This window comes from Orussus abietinus, unplaced genomic scaffold (assembly GCF_000612105.2).
Source record: "Orussus abietinus isolate OABI.00-Male unplaced genomic scaffold, Oabi_2.0 scaffold46, whole genome shotgun sequence".
In the NCBI taxonomy this organism is placed as follows: domain Eukaryota; kingdom Metazoa; phylum Arthropoda; class Insecta; order Hymenoptera; family Orussidae; genus Orussus; species Orussus abietinus.
The window spans coordinates 435,435-451,875 of NW_019394349.1; the positions used below are offsets into that span (position 1 = coordinate 435,435).

Below are 16,441 nucleotides of genomic sequence, written 5' to 3' on the forward strand. Positions count from 1 at the left end.
CGGTTGATTCCATTGAGATGAGGAGGATTCCTGACTTGAATCGCTCGTATTCTCAACCCAGGGCAGCCCAGAAAGCGATCGCGCGACCTGGCCCGTGAGCAATTTCACCTCTGCTTAGGATCGGGTTAGAAGAGTACAAACTTGGCATTATAGGGCACGTCGAAAGGACCATTGTCTCTTGAACGTCTCGCAGAGTGGCCTAGTCTGGGTATTGACCGAAGTTGGCTCGGCTTCTCAAGTGTATGTCTTTTTATTCGTGTTCTAAACTTGAATGTCATACATGTGGCTGTCGAGTCGTGATCGACTTCTGCAGCGCGCGGGCGAGCGCATCCATACACCAGGTGTTTCGGCCTGTAAAAAAGACGGCGAGGGAGAACAATAGGAAAATAATATCACGACGTATCCGTTATATATCTCGCGGTTTCCTCCTCATAATCGGACTAGAAGACCGTTGCGCTGCAGAGCTCTCTACCGTACTACTGTCCCATCAAGGTTGAAGCGGTCGCCGGTGAAATTTACATCGCTTAACGTTTCTCTCCCTCTTTTTTTTTTCCCTTCTTTTTCTTTTCTTTCCCTCGGCTTATATATATCCTCTATTCGCGAATAAGATCACATTGTTGGGCAGCACTAGGCGGGCGATGGCGAGCTGTTACGTATCGGTAATATATTACCAATTGATACAACGTTAATAAAAGCAAACACGAAAAGGCAGGCTAACACCTTGACGAGAAATACTGCGCGTATACTGTCCAGTACATCGTTAAAAAAGGAAACGAAGAGGAAATAAAAGCAGCAGCGATAACTGATCCTCGCAATTAAGGGGGGAAAAAAAAAATAACAAATGGAGAATACCGAAAAGGAAAATACGCAAAAAGGAAGGAAACCAAAATACTGACGATACAATGCACGTTGTGCAGTTACAAGCTGCTCGGTTTGCTTCTCCCTTTCTCTCTCTCTCTCTCTCTTTTGTTTCTCTCGCGACGTATTCCCCGTATGCGTTAATAAAAAAGGAACTCGTTATAACGTAACTCGAGATAGCCGTGGTCGCGCGTTTTGTCATCCGCGCATTCTGCGCTCTTTGCAAACGGAAGGACGAGCCGCAGCATCGGCGCCCGAAACGGAAGCGTTTCCTCGGGGACGATTTCCCTTATTCACCCCTTTCCTAGATTCCCACCGTGTCCCGATCCACTCCCAGGCTAAACCGGATAAAAACCAAGTCGACCGATCGAGCGAATCATCGCGAGAGCCGCTCGAGTCGGCAGATCTCGGCGTGATAGAAATTCGCCTACATCGTTCTCGAGGAAACGCGACTCCGAGGACGTCTTCGCGAACATGGACGCCTCTGCTTCAGGGTCAAATCTGGGAACCAAGTGCCGTCGACGAGCGGCCGAAGTTGAAGCTCGTCCTGGGTTAACCAATCGGCATTCTCTCTCCGATTCTCTTTCTTTTTTTCTCTCTTCAGGGATGCGTAGCGTCGACGCGTGACAACAACGTGAAGGGGACGAACGAAGAAGGGTTGTTCTCGGTGTGTAAGGGCGAAGGTCGACACGAGAGGCCGCTTAGAGCTCCTTCTCGATCTTGATGAGCTCGGCGATGCCGTCGTGCATCTCCTTGACGGCCTGGTACTCGGTCAAGCCCAGGCGCCGCTTGTTCGAGATGTCGTAGATCCCGCCCTCGGCCTCGGTGTGCTCGCCTCGCGTTCCTCTGACCTGCAGGTTGAACTTGCTTGCCACCTCCTCGAGCTTGGCCTTGTTCGCCGCGAGCTTGGGCACCTTGATGTGCACCGACGCGCGGACGGTCGTGCCCAGGTTCGTCGGACAGAAGGTCAGGAAACCGAGGCGATCGTTGTGGGAGAAGGGCAGCCGCTTCTCGATATCGTTCACCGCGGTGACGAGACGACGATAGACCTGGAACGCCACGAAGAGCGATTAGAGGCGATGAAAAAGGATCTTTATGTCCAGGACATAACGCGAGACCGACCTGGCCGAGGTCACCGCCCTGCTGCATGGAGATGATGCGCAGATGGTCCTCCTCGTTGCACCAGACCAGGAAGGTCTTGGCATCGTTGTGGAAGATGCCACGTCCGGTGGGCCAGAAGCGGCAGGCGTTGGCGGTCTGCAGGAATCGGTCGCCCTCCTTGAAGAGGAAGTGGTCGTCGATCAGCTTCTGCTGCACCTCCTTGCTCATCCCGGTCAGGGGGTAGAACGTTCCCTTGAGCTCGCCCTCCAGGCCGGACAGGGTGCTCGACACCTTCTCCTCCATCTCCTTGTACTGGGCCTCGGTCAACAAGGGGTTGAAGGGGTAGCCCTCCAAGGAGCGTCCGCAGCGCACGCGGGTGGAGACGATGAAATCGCCCTAAAAAATGAAACCTCATGACATCGACCTAAAACACAACGTTTATGGGAAGGGGACTCGGCAAGGATCCTTACGCTAGGGTCCAGATTTCCAAGGGTGTCCACGTCGCCGAAGTCCTTGGGGGGATGCTTGTCGGTCTTCTTGAAGCCGCCATGGTAATCCTCGATGATGGGGTCGAAGAGGTCGGCGAAGACGACGTAGGACTCGGCGTCGGGGGCATAGATGCCGACTCCGGAGTCATGGTTCTCCAGGCCGGACTGGATCACGTCCAGCAGGGTGGAGCCGAAGGAGGTCTTCTTGGTCTTGAGCTGGTCGAAGATCTCCTTGGTCAGGTACTTCTTCAGCAGAGACTTGCTATCCGAAGCGGCCAACTTGGCATAGCCGGTCTCCAGCTTGTCCAGCACTGCTTGGTCGACCATGTTGCTTTTCTTGCTGCAAACGTCATGCCGGAATTAATTATACGAGCCGATAACTACTCAACATCGATGACGGACATTAGAGGATTTTATCGAGATTTTTACAAGACTCGCCATATATAAAAAAAAAAAAAAATACATTTCCCTGGAGTATCTCCTACTATTATGGGAATAATTAATAGCATCGGTCTCGTAATTTCGAAAACAGTAAAATCGATCTTCCGGGCATCGGACTTTCCCAGGGAAATAAAAATCTGCAAAAAGGAGCTCTCAACCGACGTGTAATATCTCCATGCGATGATACACCATGGCCCGTAATTAGTCCTGGAAAATGTCTTTACTTTGAATCCCCTTCCTTGTATCCGTCCCCCGGGTAATTTATTTCATTTCAATTAGACTGCTAGGAGTGCAACTGAAAGCCGGCTGATCCTGCTCGAGTTAAGCTCATCGGAAGGATAATTCCGTCCATCGGAATTACTCGGAGCAATGCACCATCGCCGAGAAAATAAACAGCGAGACGACTCGACCGGTACCGCGATTTGCGATGCACTTGCAGCTGCATAACGCATGTTAAAGCGTTTAATAACTCTCAGAGGAACACGGCCAGGAAGAAAGGGGCCCTCGCGATCTCGATTTCTCGATCACTTTCCTTCAAAGAAATTCATCGCTTGCCACTTCATTAATTCCTTCCCAATTTTAAGAGCGACAATTCTACAAATTGCGCACGTCGCCCATGCAAGAGAAGTAAGTAAAGGCTCGACTGGAATTCGCGCCTCGCATCGGCGTTATCACGAGTCTTATCGCGATGATCCAGCCCACTTCAGGGAATTATAAATTGCACCGCCGGTAATCGTTACCTGATATCGCCGTAAATTATATCGAGCATCGGAGCGTGGATTAGCAAGAAGGGTTTCGCAACGTAAAAAGTAACTCTCGGCCCGAGGATCCTTATCCGCGCACCCGATACCACGTAAACCGAGTAAGCGATCACGATTCCATTTTTTTTCTTCTTTCTTTATGGACGCTTCGTTTAGTCATCGAGACCCGATAATACCGGATCCATCGCCGAGATATCGCATTTCCAGGCAAAGGAAGTGAGATGCGGTTCATCCACATTTAATGTCCAAAAAAAAAAACAAATGCATCACCTAGTATTGATAACACATAAATGCTGCAAATCATAAAGACGCACTTTGCTGATGATATAGAATTATAGATAGTCATTGCGATAATTCGAGATACAGGTGTCGCAGATTTTGAGGGATCGATAAGCGCCGATAGCGAGGCCGGGTTTACCGGCACTTTGCATCGTCTCGTGTACCGATTGAAGAGTTTAATATTCGTAATAAAAGAGCCGAAAATCACTCGAGGGAGATAAGAGTGGAATAATCAGTCCAATTTCTCGTCCTTGTTTCTCGTGCGAAGCTGATTCGAGGCAGCCGACCGAGAGATAATCCAATATCGCGCCCGGCCGAATGGAGATTTCAATGATGGATGAAGTAATATACATAACTGCTCCCCGGGAAATAATCCGCACCTCTTTCTCCGGCTCTTTTCTCTTCCGACGACAAATTGAAAAAGGAAAAAATCCGGCAAACTTTAATCCCCCGTTTCCGCGACCCCGTGCAAATTAGGGGCATTAACAGGTACCTAATGAAAAGCCACGAGAAACACGCAGGGGGAGAGAGAACAAGAGGAAATAGGAGGGAAGCGGTTACAGGAAAGATTTATCGCCCTTTCGTGCCCGGCGGCAACGCTAGGTGCCCTTTCAAGATGGCTTCTTTATCGGCGTAGAACTCGAAAGCCACATCTGAGTTTCGCGATGCACCTGCTCCAAAAATGAGTATCCGATTTTTCTAAAACAAAAAGAAAATAACCAAAAAACCGAAAATAAGGTGCAAAGTACCCCTATAAAAAAAAACTTCCAATTTACGATTTTTCGGATGTTTAGCATTTTTTTTTTTTCAGCGATCGAATCGAATAATCAATCGAACCGATTACAGGCGATCGTGGGTGGGTTCTCTGGGAGTTGCAGGCGAAACCGGAAGTGGCCACGGTGCATACGAATAAATCTCCACCGAGGAAGGAAGGAAGAGAGCGTAACTTCCGGTCCTCACCGACCGGCCATCGCGAAGGCCACGAATGACGATTACATACGATTGTCGAATAAAATTGGACGATTTCCTTTTGTTATTAATCTACCCATAGGTACTAGTCTACGAATAGAAGATATGGAAATTCCGTAGAAGTTGTCCTTATTTTTATCAAATGAAAATTCCGAACTAGAAACGACGAATGCATCCCAGGCTCCGTTTAAATGGCCGGAAAGCTGCTTTATCTTCCGCAGTTACATTCGGCGTCGAGCATTCGACCGTAAATTCCTCTTTAACGAGTCACTGACCCATTGCGTAGGAGTAACGACTCGAGAAAATCGAAGTCGACGTGATTGCTCGCCACGGCGAGTTCCACCGCAAGGAGGGTCGTTGAATTTCGAAAATCTCGTGGCTAATTAATCGGCACCTTGTATCCAAAGGAGATTCCCCATCTCTCGAAGATATTCGCCATGGCGTAACATAAACTCGATTATTTATTGCTAAATTCCAACCTCGGCGCGCCCACGACAGGCCCCTTCGAAAAATCATTCCGTCGAGGTCCGCGCCTCGGCGACCCATACAGGGCCAAAAAATTGCAGCCGCTGGCCAAATTACTTACGCGTTTTATAAATAAATATCAATTCGAAGCAATAGTATTTTTCAAACCCACAGTGAAGGTGCACACCATAAAATAGGCATTTCAACGGAATTAATGAGAAACGTCTTACGCGTTCCGCATTTATAAAACGGAAAAAAAAAAAATCACGCTTCAATCACTTCCATAGGATCATCCGTGTTCGGTAGAATCCCTCTAGCGTGCTTGTTGCATTTCCCCGGCGCACTAATAAATTGGCCGTCGACTGTAATTTCCAGTACTCGCCCTGCTCGAAGGGTACGTACTCGTCTTTCGAAGCGTTATCCTTCGAGGTGCACCCGCCCATGTTGGCCGGTCCCCGAATCTCGGGTCGCAGAATCCGGGCAGGGCCTCACCGGGGATCCGATCCCTCCTCGCTCCGGGTAATTCGGAGCTCGCTCTTACCAAGTAGAAATATATCACAAGGGCGGGCCGGCAGGCCCGGCCGAATAATCGTAGAAAAGTACTTTCGGTCGAGGGGGGTCGCTCAAAAGAGTGCCTCCCTCCGGGTCGCTTCCGGGCTCGGAAGGGCGGGGTGTGCGTGTAAACGTATCAAAGTGCCGCGAGGAGAATAATTCCCAGGTCTCGGTGCGCGCCAGGAGTACGTCCCGGTCCCGAGTCGAGGGGTACCCTGGATCGCGCGAGGTGCGCGCCAGATGCGCCAGTTGCGCAGGGGTCCCAGGTGCCCTTTCGCGGGCCCTACGGGCGGGCCCGGGGTCACGTGTCAAAATGCGGGCGCGGGCCGGTCCCTTGCCGGTCGCTCGGCAGTCGCGCGCGGGCCGTCGTCGGGGGCGGTCGCGGGTCCTCTCGGGGGGGGGTGGCGTCGCGTGCTCTCTCCGGAGGGTCCTGGCCGGCCGGCGAGAGATCGAACTTGCGAGCTGGCGTGACCGCGAGGTGCGATGCGAACGCTACAGTCTCTACGCTATCACTAAACAGGAGGCATTCTGCGTGCCGCGCGGGCCTCTCTCTCTCGCTCTCTCTCGTCCCCGCCGTTTCTTTCTCTCTCTCCCGCCCTCTCGCTCCCGCGCCCGCGCCCTCTCCCTCGCGAGCGCTCCCCTCCCCTTCAGGGTGGGGCACACCGGCGTCCCGCACGGAAGGATACCCGGTCGATAACACGCACCTACACCCACCCGCGCCCGGCTCGCGCGCACGCACACCCCGCACACCCGCGGGTGCGCGCGCGGGCGAGCCCCGAAGCAGGACCCGGTGGACGAGGACCCGCCCGACGCCGGACGTCCCGCCGCGATGCCGAGAGCACTAAACGGGATTGCTCGTAGGTGATAATTCGAAATAAAAAAAAAATGCAGGATATTACAAGAGAATTTTCTTTCTTGAAATGAATTGCTCGACGGTGAAAATTCGGGGAGGAAGGAAAATTAAGGATATTAAATGGGGATTTTCTTAACAGGATGTTCCGCCAAGACGTTCGGGATCTCACGCGTGCGTAAACGCCCGTAGACGAAGGAAAGGAGCTCTCCTTCTTCCGCTCCGAGCTATTCCCGACCGGCCATTTCGCCGCTCTGTTTGGCGCCGGGCGTAGCTTCAATATTCACGATTCGTTTTCTCCGGGCCCGAGGAAAGTCGGATTTCCCGACGGCCCAGAAATCCGCTCCGATTTTCCTCCCCGGGATTGAGAAATCGCGAGAAATCAGGGAAAATGCCGAAAAGCGCCGATCGCGTGCCGGCTAGAGATGAAAAAGTAAAGGCCGGTCCCCGGGGCCATGGCGGCCCCTTTGACGGGCTCGGGGAAAACGAAGTGGCGAAAACGACTCGGAATGAAGTTACGCGTCTCTCGCCTCCACGGGGCCGGGACAATGCACGGTGGATAACCCTCGCCAGCTTTGTGTCGAGACAGATTCAGAGGGGTCGTAATCGTCCGCCGAATCCACCCCATCGGGACGTGATCGATGATCCGACCGTGGCACGTATCACAGAGAAAAAAGAGAAAAAAAAAATGAAAACGCGTTTCCGGACACGCGGGGGCAGTTCTTCGTATATTTTATGTCCCATTGTCATGACGGTCAACAAATATGTGAATCCTCCAGATTGCGAATCGAGTTCTCGTAAGGGATGCTTATCAACGGCTTATAACATAAGGTTATGTCAAGGGTCCCAAGGGGTTGTAATCGGCCCCTTGTAATTCACCCACCGCGAGGAAATCCACGATCCACGACTCGCGCTACACTTGAACGATGCATCGCCGACAAAAAATATAAATGTCACGCTTGTTACGCGCATGAGGGGGCAATCCCGCTCCGCAATATCGTAATGGAGCCCCGTGTCCAGAAAAGGGACCAAATCGAATCCGGTACAATGGTCGTGATTCATTGTCGCTCCCAATCGTAAATTTCTCGACGCGCGGGATGCATTCTCCAATTAATTCCCAATTTACCCTCGATGCTCCGGTAATAGAATCCCCCTTGGTAAAAACCACCGGCGGAGGTAACGGAAATAAGTTCGACTTTAACGCGTGTACCTCCGTGGAGATGGTTTCTTCGGGGACATATTTCGGTCGTAAAGGACGTTTTACGTCTTAATCGAGGATCCTAGCTGCGTGTAAACTCCTTACGTGCTCTCTTTACGGCCCTTTCGATAGACGCGGTGGGTTTTAAAAATGCGGAATAAAGGGAAAAAAGAAGCCCATTTATTTCCCGACCCTCCGGCGTCCCTTCGAAATCCTCTCTAGAGGCTGCGGCTCGAGAAGTGACTCCTGTACCTCGCCTATTGTCTTTAATCTTTATTGCAGATATTTACAGGAGTCCTCCCCCTACGTCTCTCGAGCATTATTCGTTTTGCGAGTGTTTGCAGTGCCGGGCTAACGTGCACTCGAGGAGGGTCGTCAAAGCGAAACCGCGGGGGACCCTTCTGGGGCTTGCATTTTTTACGTAAAATCGTAAGTGTGCATGCACGCATGAATAATGCCTCCGGAGCCTCGCGAAAAAATTGCGGCTCGAGAGGGGAAAGAGGCGAAGTCGAATGCCTAGGTATTCGACAGGAAATTGTGGCGAGTTGAGGGAGGGAAAAAGGATAAAACGCGATCTCTAAATCGCGATCTCGAATTTTTTTTCGCGAAACTCGACGCGAATTGTAGTTATCGCTACCAAGTTGGATGTAATTCGAACAAGTGCGGGAACCCCGTCCTCGAGGTGGAGGCGCAGAGGGAAGAAGGCTGTAAGAGGCTTATTGTGTCTTGGGCTTGGGTAAGTGTCTTAAGGCGGCTTTAATGTCACACGGTTATCTCGACACCTTGCATCCTTATCAAAAGGTAACGAGACTCGTCTGCACGCGAGGCGGCGTTCATCGATCGCGTCGAATTAATGCACGCCCAAGAATCCCGACTATCATGCTCCCTAAAATGATGTCCTCGGGATCTCGAAACGCAAATATGGCGAGTCTCGACGATCGACATCGCGGCGGATTTAATACACGAATAATCAGCGATGTTCATACCGCGAGCTTCTCGAGCCCTTTGAAGCCGAGCCGCGAACGAGACAGAGAAAGAGCGAGAGTCTACCGTCATAAATCTAAAAGCGGAGTGCCCTCGCGCACTTTTTCTCCGGGCATTTCATTATACGTCTTCGCAGCCCGTGTGTCTCTTTGTAAGGACGATCTATTTCGAGGTGACATGGATTCTCCACATCGGGCCGAAATTCCAGACACGTGGTGGGCATATGCGCGAGCCACCAGGTCCAACGCCCGAGAAAGAAAGGAAAAAAATAAAATAAAAAAGAGCACCGAGAAGGGAGAAAGGGAACCTTGCCCCCGCGAACGCGGATTTCTCGTTCCCAAAAGCGGTTTCGAACTGAAGAGATCGAGCCGTTACAAATTTCCCAATCCACACATCTCGGGGCGCATCACTTATTCATAAGTCTTACGTTGCAGGTGAGGAAATGAAATTCCTCGCGCGTTACGCATTTCCGATGTACTCGGAAGTGCATTCCCTACCCGCGAATTATGCTAATAAGCTAGCTAATGCTGCCTTGCAGTGCGAGGTTTCATTGTAAAAAAAAAAAAAAAAAAAAGGTCGAGTGCGGTCTGAACGAAATCCAGACTCATCGTCATTGGCGCTACCGTGAGTCATCGAATGTAACGAGGGTTCCATAACGATGCAAACTAATGCAAACCTCCGAGTTTGCATCGTTAATTACTCGTCGACCTTCCTCGAGAGATGCAAAATCAACGTGAAGTAATTCAAACAGGCAGGGTAAGGTGCAGTCGGTTATACATTAAAAACTGCTTCAGGATCCCAATATATTTCCACGAGTTCCTCTTCTGCTCATAGAGTCCTGAAACGAGATGTCGAGAATGAGTAGAATGTCATCGACCCAAGGGACGCACCTACTCTGCGATCGGCCATTTCTCGCACGATTCGCAAGAAACCGCGTCTACTTTACCCGATTAAACTTTTTCCTCGACGCGCTCAAACCGGACAGGAAATCAACGATTTGAAGCGTGATTAGATAATCGCCTCCAGGACGGAGCGAGCGAGCTAAGAAGGAAATTAACGATTTTAAGTGCGATTGGTTGAAGCGTTAAGATTCGGCGATCCATTCGCTTATTTCTCGTGTTTTTTTTTCCCCTCGAGCATTATATATAGAAATCGTCAAAGTCATGAGTACTGCAAAAAAAAAAATCACGACTCCTCCTGGGAGGCAATTTCAAGCTGGTCGTTTGACACGTCGTTCGGAACGTTTCGTGTACACAACAGTGTCGAGCTCGTTCAATGGCTAGCGATTTATGGAGACGACGAAGCATAACGATTCGGCGCAGGCGAACGGAGGAGGAAATGAACGAGTGTAACGCGCGATTGGCCGGATGGCATCGTTTCGTCACACACCGAGCGAAGCGAGACACGCTCCGTTGATCCTCCCGGTGGATCGAGATAAATTGACCGAATTCCCGGCATTCCTCATAACTTCCACGGTCGCGAAGCTACGTCCACTAAAGCAGATCTTAATTTCCAGAAAGAGCGACGCCTCGAAAGATGTTAAAGTTCTTATTTATCAAAACTACAATTACTTTCATCTTCCAGACATCAGAGATAAATTGCGACTCGTGAAGGCGATTCAAGATGGCGCGACGGATCCTTCACCGAGCCAAAATTCCACGGTCGATGGAAAAGCCAGGCGTTTGCGTGGAATTTCTCGCGGAGAAGGAGAGAGACTTTATGTCGGTTCTAATTCGGTGCGTCCAAGAATAAAGTCCTCCCTCGACTTATCCGACGCCGGTCGTACCCTTCGCGTGTCCTTGAATTCCACCCTCGCGGCCTTGGACACGCGGAGGTCCGCGCAGTTCTCGAAGGGGCGAGGTGGGAAGATCGTTGCGACGCAGGGAGCTTGGGAACGGGAGGGCAGCGAGCGCCGCGCCCGGTGTCGCCATCCCTCAGAGACCGCGCGAACCTTAGCTCCGCTCCAACGGATAGTTACCCGCGACTCGTAACTGCCCCTCCCGAAGAGTCGATAAATACCATTCCCTGATAAATGCCAGTACGTCGACGTTATTCGAACATATTTGCGTCTAACACTGGGTTCCGATAAAGCCGGGTCTGTTTTATCGATAAGCGAGTTAGCGAGATTCCTGCCCCGTCGGTACCTTCGAGACAGTTCGTCAATTTCAACAGAGGTGTCGCCAGCATCGAGAGCGGGACGAAGAGCCTCTCGCACCTGTTCCCTTTCGGGCGTAACAAAGTGCACTAGGGCTGGCGCATCACGCAAGATAAAAATATACATAATGCCGTGCAAAATATCCTCGCAGACCCCGAGATCGAGCAAAGGTGGACAAACGCGGGAGCGCTATTTCTGAATCCGCCCAGGAGCATGGAAAAGAGAGACATACAGAGGCGACGCGCGCGCAAGATGCACCGAGTCGAGAGCAAAGAGGGGAGAGACCTCTCGACCATCCCCTGGGATTTATATTTAGGTGTCCTGGCATTTCGAGATCTATGGATCCGCGTATTCGGTGCGTGGCAAAACAATTCACGGATATATTCCACCGGGGCGTCAATTTCGACCGCTTTTAGGAGCCCAAGTAGGCATTTCGTTACGGCAAAGCGACATCGATCCACGACGAGTAAGTGCACTCGACGGCCGGGTTTATAGCTCGACGAATGCACCATTACTCTCCTGCATAAGTTATTAATCTTACCGTGCACCGTCCACGGGGATAATTTTAGAACGTCACTGGAAGCACCGCCGATCTCGCACGCTTTTCGTATAGACCCGTTCCCACGGTACAGAATCGCCCAAGTTCAGTGCACCTCGACTTTCGTCAATACGCAATATTAATTTATGATGTCCCGCCGACACGAAAACCGGAGGTAAAATATCATTTCCCGATCACTGATAAAAAAAAAAAACCACTCCACAAGGCAAGACACTTCCTCTCGTGTATACCTCCTTTTTTGTTAATTTCAAATATTTTTGTAAAAAAAAAAAATATATACATTGAAGTAATTCAAGGCACTTGAACGACATATCTATAGTGAACTGCGGATGCAACTGATCGAGCGATTCTTTCGGATTAATTTCACGAACTAATTTTTTTTTCTCCCCTTCCTCCGTGCGCGAAAACGGAAGATCAACGGAGTGGCGAAGTCCGAAACGGCTTAGCGAATTTATTGCGAGTCTCGCGAGGACAATGCGAGGAGTTCTGGAGAGGTGCACAGTTTCTGGACGAGAAGTCTCGGGTTCAAAGATCCCACTAAGAGGCCCGGAATAGACTCGGCAAACCACGCGTGCACACGAAAGAGAAACGAAGGGAGAGGGAGGGTAAGAAGGTGCTAACGAAGTTCGGAAGATTAATGCTGACGAGCCTGCGGTTTCCGCGTGTCTCGTGAGCGGAAAACGTGCCTCGAAACGAGCGGAGGGAGCGACCGATCGGACTCGTCCCAGACATTGTGAGCGAGTTGCAAAATTAGTCCTTCGCGGCCGCCAAGATTTCGATCGCCGACCAAGGAATTCCTGACATCCTTCCAATGCGCAACCCACCCGATAAATAACAATGTACATACCGATCGCTTCGAGATACAATGTATCGAACCCTAGCGCGTAACGAGGTCCATCCTGATCGAAGTAAGGACCAAACGAACCCAGGAAGGGGGATTAAAATTTCAGAATCCACCGAAAGTCTCGGAAATTAATTAAACACGTTCATACTTCATACTGACCTCCCTCAATTTGCGCAGAGTATCCGTTAGACGGGGATGAAAATCCCTTAAATAAATAAATGAAGTCCATCAGCGCAAAAAAAAAAATCTGGGATATAAAAACTAGTACATATAAGTTTCAGAAATGTATGTTTATACCAAATAGCTCATTTACCGAGTAAATTGAGGGAGGGGGTATATTGACGTTTAAATGAGAGAATACTTGGCGATTCGATTTCCAGACACGTGCTCGGTCGTTAGATAAGGTCGGTAATCGCGGGCCGCGAAATCTCGAACCGCCTCGGGGGACATTAAAACGCAATCCATGCCACGACACACAGAGGAGTACCGCGATCGGCGGCCGTTAACCATCAATTTCCGTCCCCGAAGGAGAGAGCTTAGGCAATGACGTGCGCGCGAGTCGCTCAAACGAATCTCCGGTCGGCCGAGGGACTTGCCCGGCCCGAAGAAACGAGAGACGCGAGAACGCGACGGCGATCTGCATTTATGTTAATAAGTCCCCGGGGAGAAAAGAATCGCCGGCTGAATTAGGAGCGATATGCCGGAGCATCGACCCGGCGCGACGAGGAAAATCCGCCGCCATTTTCTCCTGCGACATGCATCACCCGTTCTGCCTAAACTGGTTATAAAAGGGAAAAAAAAAGAAGAAAAATCAACCAAAACGACGAAATATCGAAATAACTGAAGTAAACCATAACCATGACCCGCAGGGGTTGAGGGAGCGCATGGAAAGTTGCGCTTCTTTTTCCTTTGTTATTTTTATTTTTTTAATTTTCACAGTGATTTTTATTCCATCATTTTCCAGACCACGGTTAGGTTGTTACGCGATGTTAACGGGTTAACGGAGGCGAGATTCCCTCGTCGAGGGCCCAGAGCAATTGTTTGCACGGTATCGATTGCGTCCGCGGTATATACGCGAAGACTCCGCGAGGGTAGGGATTGAGTTACCGTTTACGGCGGAGGTGCTTCGACGTCGTCGCTCGGTAATCGGGATACCCGGTAATCGAAGGCGACCATCGCCAGGAACAAGATACCGCCTACGAGGGACGCGGCAATTTTTCTTACCGAGGAAAAATTCCCCCCGGTCTCCTCTTTATGCAACGCCTCCCCGGTCGTCCGACGCCGGAGCGTTACGAGAGGAAAAAAAAAAGAAATAGAAAAAAGGCGACGTTTCCGTAAATCGGCATTTTCGCGGCTTCAGGACATAGTCCTGCTCGCGGCTGAGAACCGCTGCATCCGCGCGGGGATCCCTGGTCTTACGTAACCCGACTGCACCCATGCACTGTCGGTTCGATCCGTCGATACTTTTCTCGGCAGGTTCCCGTCATCGCCATTTACCCTATAAACCTTTATTCCGACTAAAAGTAAAAATAAAAGACATCGGGAATTCATGAGTGGCGTTTATGCTTCCATAGCGCTAATCCTCGGTATAAACGCTGCCTATGAGTTCCTTACAGCGAATAGGGTTAGGTCAGAATTAGGTGGGAAGTGTAAACCAGGCTTAAGAGAAGAGTATGACGCTCACCGAACCGCAGGAAAAACGGATGACGGGAAGTTCTTAAAAGTATGACTCACCAGGAGGAGGATTGGATAAAAAGAGCGAGCAATTCGCGAGGCGGTAAAAATTATCGGCGGAGCCTTCGCGATTAGTATATCTCGAGGGCCGAAATCTTATCGATTTACCTCCGCGAGGGAGAGGATTAAAATTCGAGGAAGGCAAAGACCACCATCGAAGGGAAGTTCCACCGGGTCGATCGTGGCTTTGCGATATCGGAAATTCAATCGACGTACCTCAAGTGCTCGTCCGAAAAGTGCAAGAGTCCGGTCATCGGGATTACATATATCAGAAACGGCGTGAAAGGTTTATCGATTGTATCGGGGGAAATTGATCTAAGCGTCTTTATCGCCGAGAGAGCGATATTAAAAGACGCGTAGCACGCGCGGGCAATTTCAATTTAAATCGCGTAGCAACTAATTGCAATCGAGCGAAACAAGATGGCGTCACAAGCTTACATTGTCGGCGTGCCATCTCCGTGTTTATGTCGCAAGGAATCTCCTAATCGGCGTGCCAGCTGCGACAACTCGCAGAAAAAAGGGCCCCGTCTCGCTAATACGGATCGAACGCACAGTTTGACCATCGCGAAGATATTCTTCGAGACTGAAGCGAGGAGAATCGAGCCGGGGATCACGGGACGCGGCCGGCGACATTCGCGTTCTCTCGCACGGAGATAGACTCGTCTCGGCCTGCGCCGCTTGCGCGGGAGATTTCTCGCATTCTCCTGCCCCGCTGTCGCGAATCTACTACAGACGCGTTCCTTTATACGTATTAAAAGTTAAGAAATATAAATCGGCGAATCGTTTAGCGAAATCCAGTGAACAATCGCGAGGAATTTCGCCGGTCACGGAGCGTGAAACGGTAGGTCGGTAAAACAGCGCCACGGTGGCGCGCGACGAAGATCGCGTACCCACCTACCGCGCCGACCAATCAGAGCGCTCGATCCGCGGCCGCCAGCCAATCAGCGCGCGCGGCCGCGCGACGCGATTCCCCCTGGAAACAAGGGAGTGTCGACTGCCGACCGGCTACTTTTAGGGCCAACTACACCTCTAAATGTCGATCTTCGCGATCGTACCTGCGACCAGCATTCGCGATACCGGCCTCGAGATAACCTTGCTTTCTCCCGCGACCTCGAAATCGGAGTTTCGAGGTTAGATCCCCGGCGGCGTGCCTTGGTCCTGCCGACACCTCAAATCCTGCACTTGGAAAGACTCGATACCTTGAAATACCATCTACGTCTCGATTCTAGTCTAATTATCGCGAAATTTATCCGCGACGCGTCCTGGGATCAGTTTTTTGGCCCTTGTTCCACTTTCCAGGCTGTGCCGGTAGCCGGGGCCTGATCGAGATCGGCGAGTAGACTCGACTTCTCGGATTTTCGAACTTTCGAACTTTCGATATTTGACGCGATTTTCTCTCTAATGCCGTTTGGCTCGAAGCATCGGATGAGAGTACTCACCCTTACGGAACACTGGAACAGCAGAGGTGTCACTGGGCAACGGGCACGTCGAGCGATCACGCGAGCCAGGAACGAAGTGGTGCGGAGTCGACTCTCCGCTCTCGGTTCTGCTTTGAGACGACCGCCCCTCCCCGCCGCGGTGCTCCTGGCTCGCGCCCCCCGCCGCTCGGCGGCGCGACACCAACCGTCGTTCCTCGTTCCGACGTTCCGCGCCGCCCCGAGCGCCGCTCGCCACCTGGGCCCGAATCAGCCCGATTCGAGATCCCAGAACCGCAAGTATATCCTTTTCCCAATCGGCGAGAAGAGTCCGGCATCCTTGAGCCGATTTTCCGCTAGGTACCCGCGTCAACTTCTCTCCGCTGTCCACTTGTTTATGTAATCTATATTTTTTAGGTCCAACCGGCGGAACACCGTCCAACGGTCGCGCCATGATCGAATAAGGATTCTATATCGTAATTATCCTGATTAATCTCGATGTCTTGCGTAAACATGTAAAAAACCTGCACATTGTCCCCGTCGGCGTGAAAATACCTACTCCAGGAGTTCAATTTTCAGCTAAACTGGATTTTACGCCGGAATGGGAGAAAAATGCGTGAGTGCGTATTTATATAAGCGAAGGAAGGAGTCGGTGCGGCACTCGATTCTCACCTGGCTGAAGTTTAGGGTCCTCTGTGGTGGAGGGACCCATAATTAGCGGAAGTCGGGTCATTATGGGATTTAAATGGCTTCCAAAGAATCGAGACCTCGTTAATGGAACCGTTTAA

General features: G+C 51.0%; 1 protein-coding gene across 2 annotated transcripts; it reads right to left on the reverse strand.

Annotated features, from left to right (window-relative positions):
• Positions 1 to 234: 234 nt before the first annotated feature.
• Positions 235 to 14,696, reverse strand: LOC105702028 (arginine kinase). Of its 2 annotated transcripts, none has more exons than XM_012429230.2 (4): positions 14,677 to 14,696; positions 2,430 to 2,787; positions 1,981 to 2,355; positions 235 to 1,907 (listed from the first exon to the last, which is right to left on the reverse strand). In XM_012429230.2, the coding sequence occupies exons 2-4, from the start codon at positions 2,772 to 2,774 to the stop codon at positions 1,560 to 1,562; spliced, it is 1,068 nt and encodes a 355-aa protein (XP_012284653.1). In that variant the 5' UTR covers positions 2,775 to 2,787; positions 14,677 to 14,696; the 3' UTR covers positions 235 to 1,559. The 2 variants fall into 2 exon arrangements, with proteins under 2 accessions (XP_012284653.1, XP_012284655.1); XM_012429232.2 differs by lacking the exon at positions 14,677 to 14,696 and adding an exon at positions 5,765 to 6,256.
• Between the last annotated feature and the right edge of the window lie 1,745 nt (positions 14,697 to 16,441).

Coding starts and splice junctions, on each gene's coding strand:
- LOC105702028 (XM_012429232.2), bottom strand. CDS start 5,805: ATGGGCGGGTGCACCTCGAAGGATAACGCTTCGAAAGACGA. Junction 2,788..5,764: donor GATAACGCTTCGAAAGACGA/GTACGTACCCTT, acceptor TGACGTTTGCAG/CAAGAAAAGCAACATGGTCG. Junction 1,908..1,980: donor AGGGCGGTGACCTCGGCCAG/GTCGGTCTCGCG, acceptor GTGGCGTTCCAG/GTCTATCGTCGTCTCGTCAC.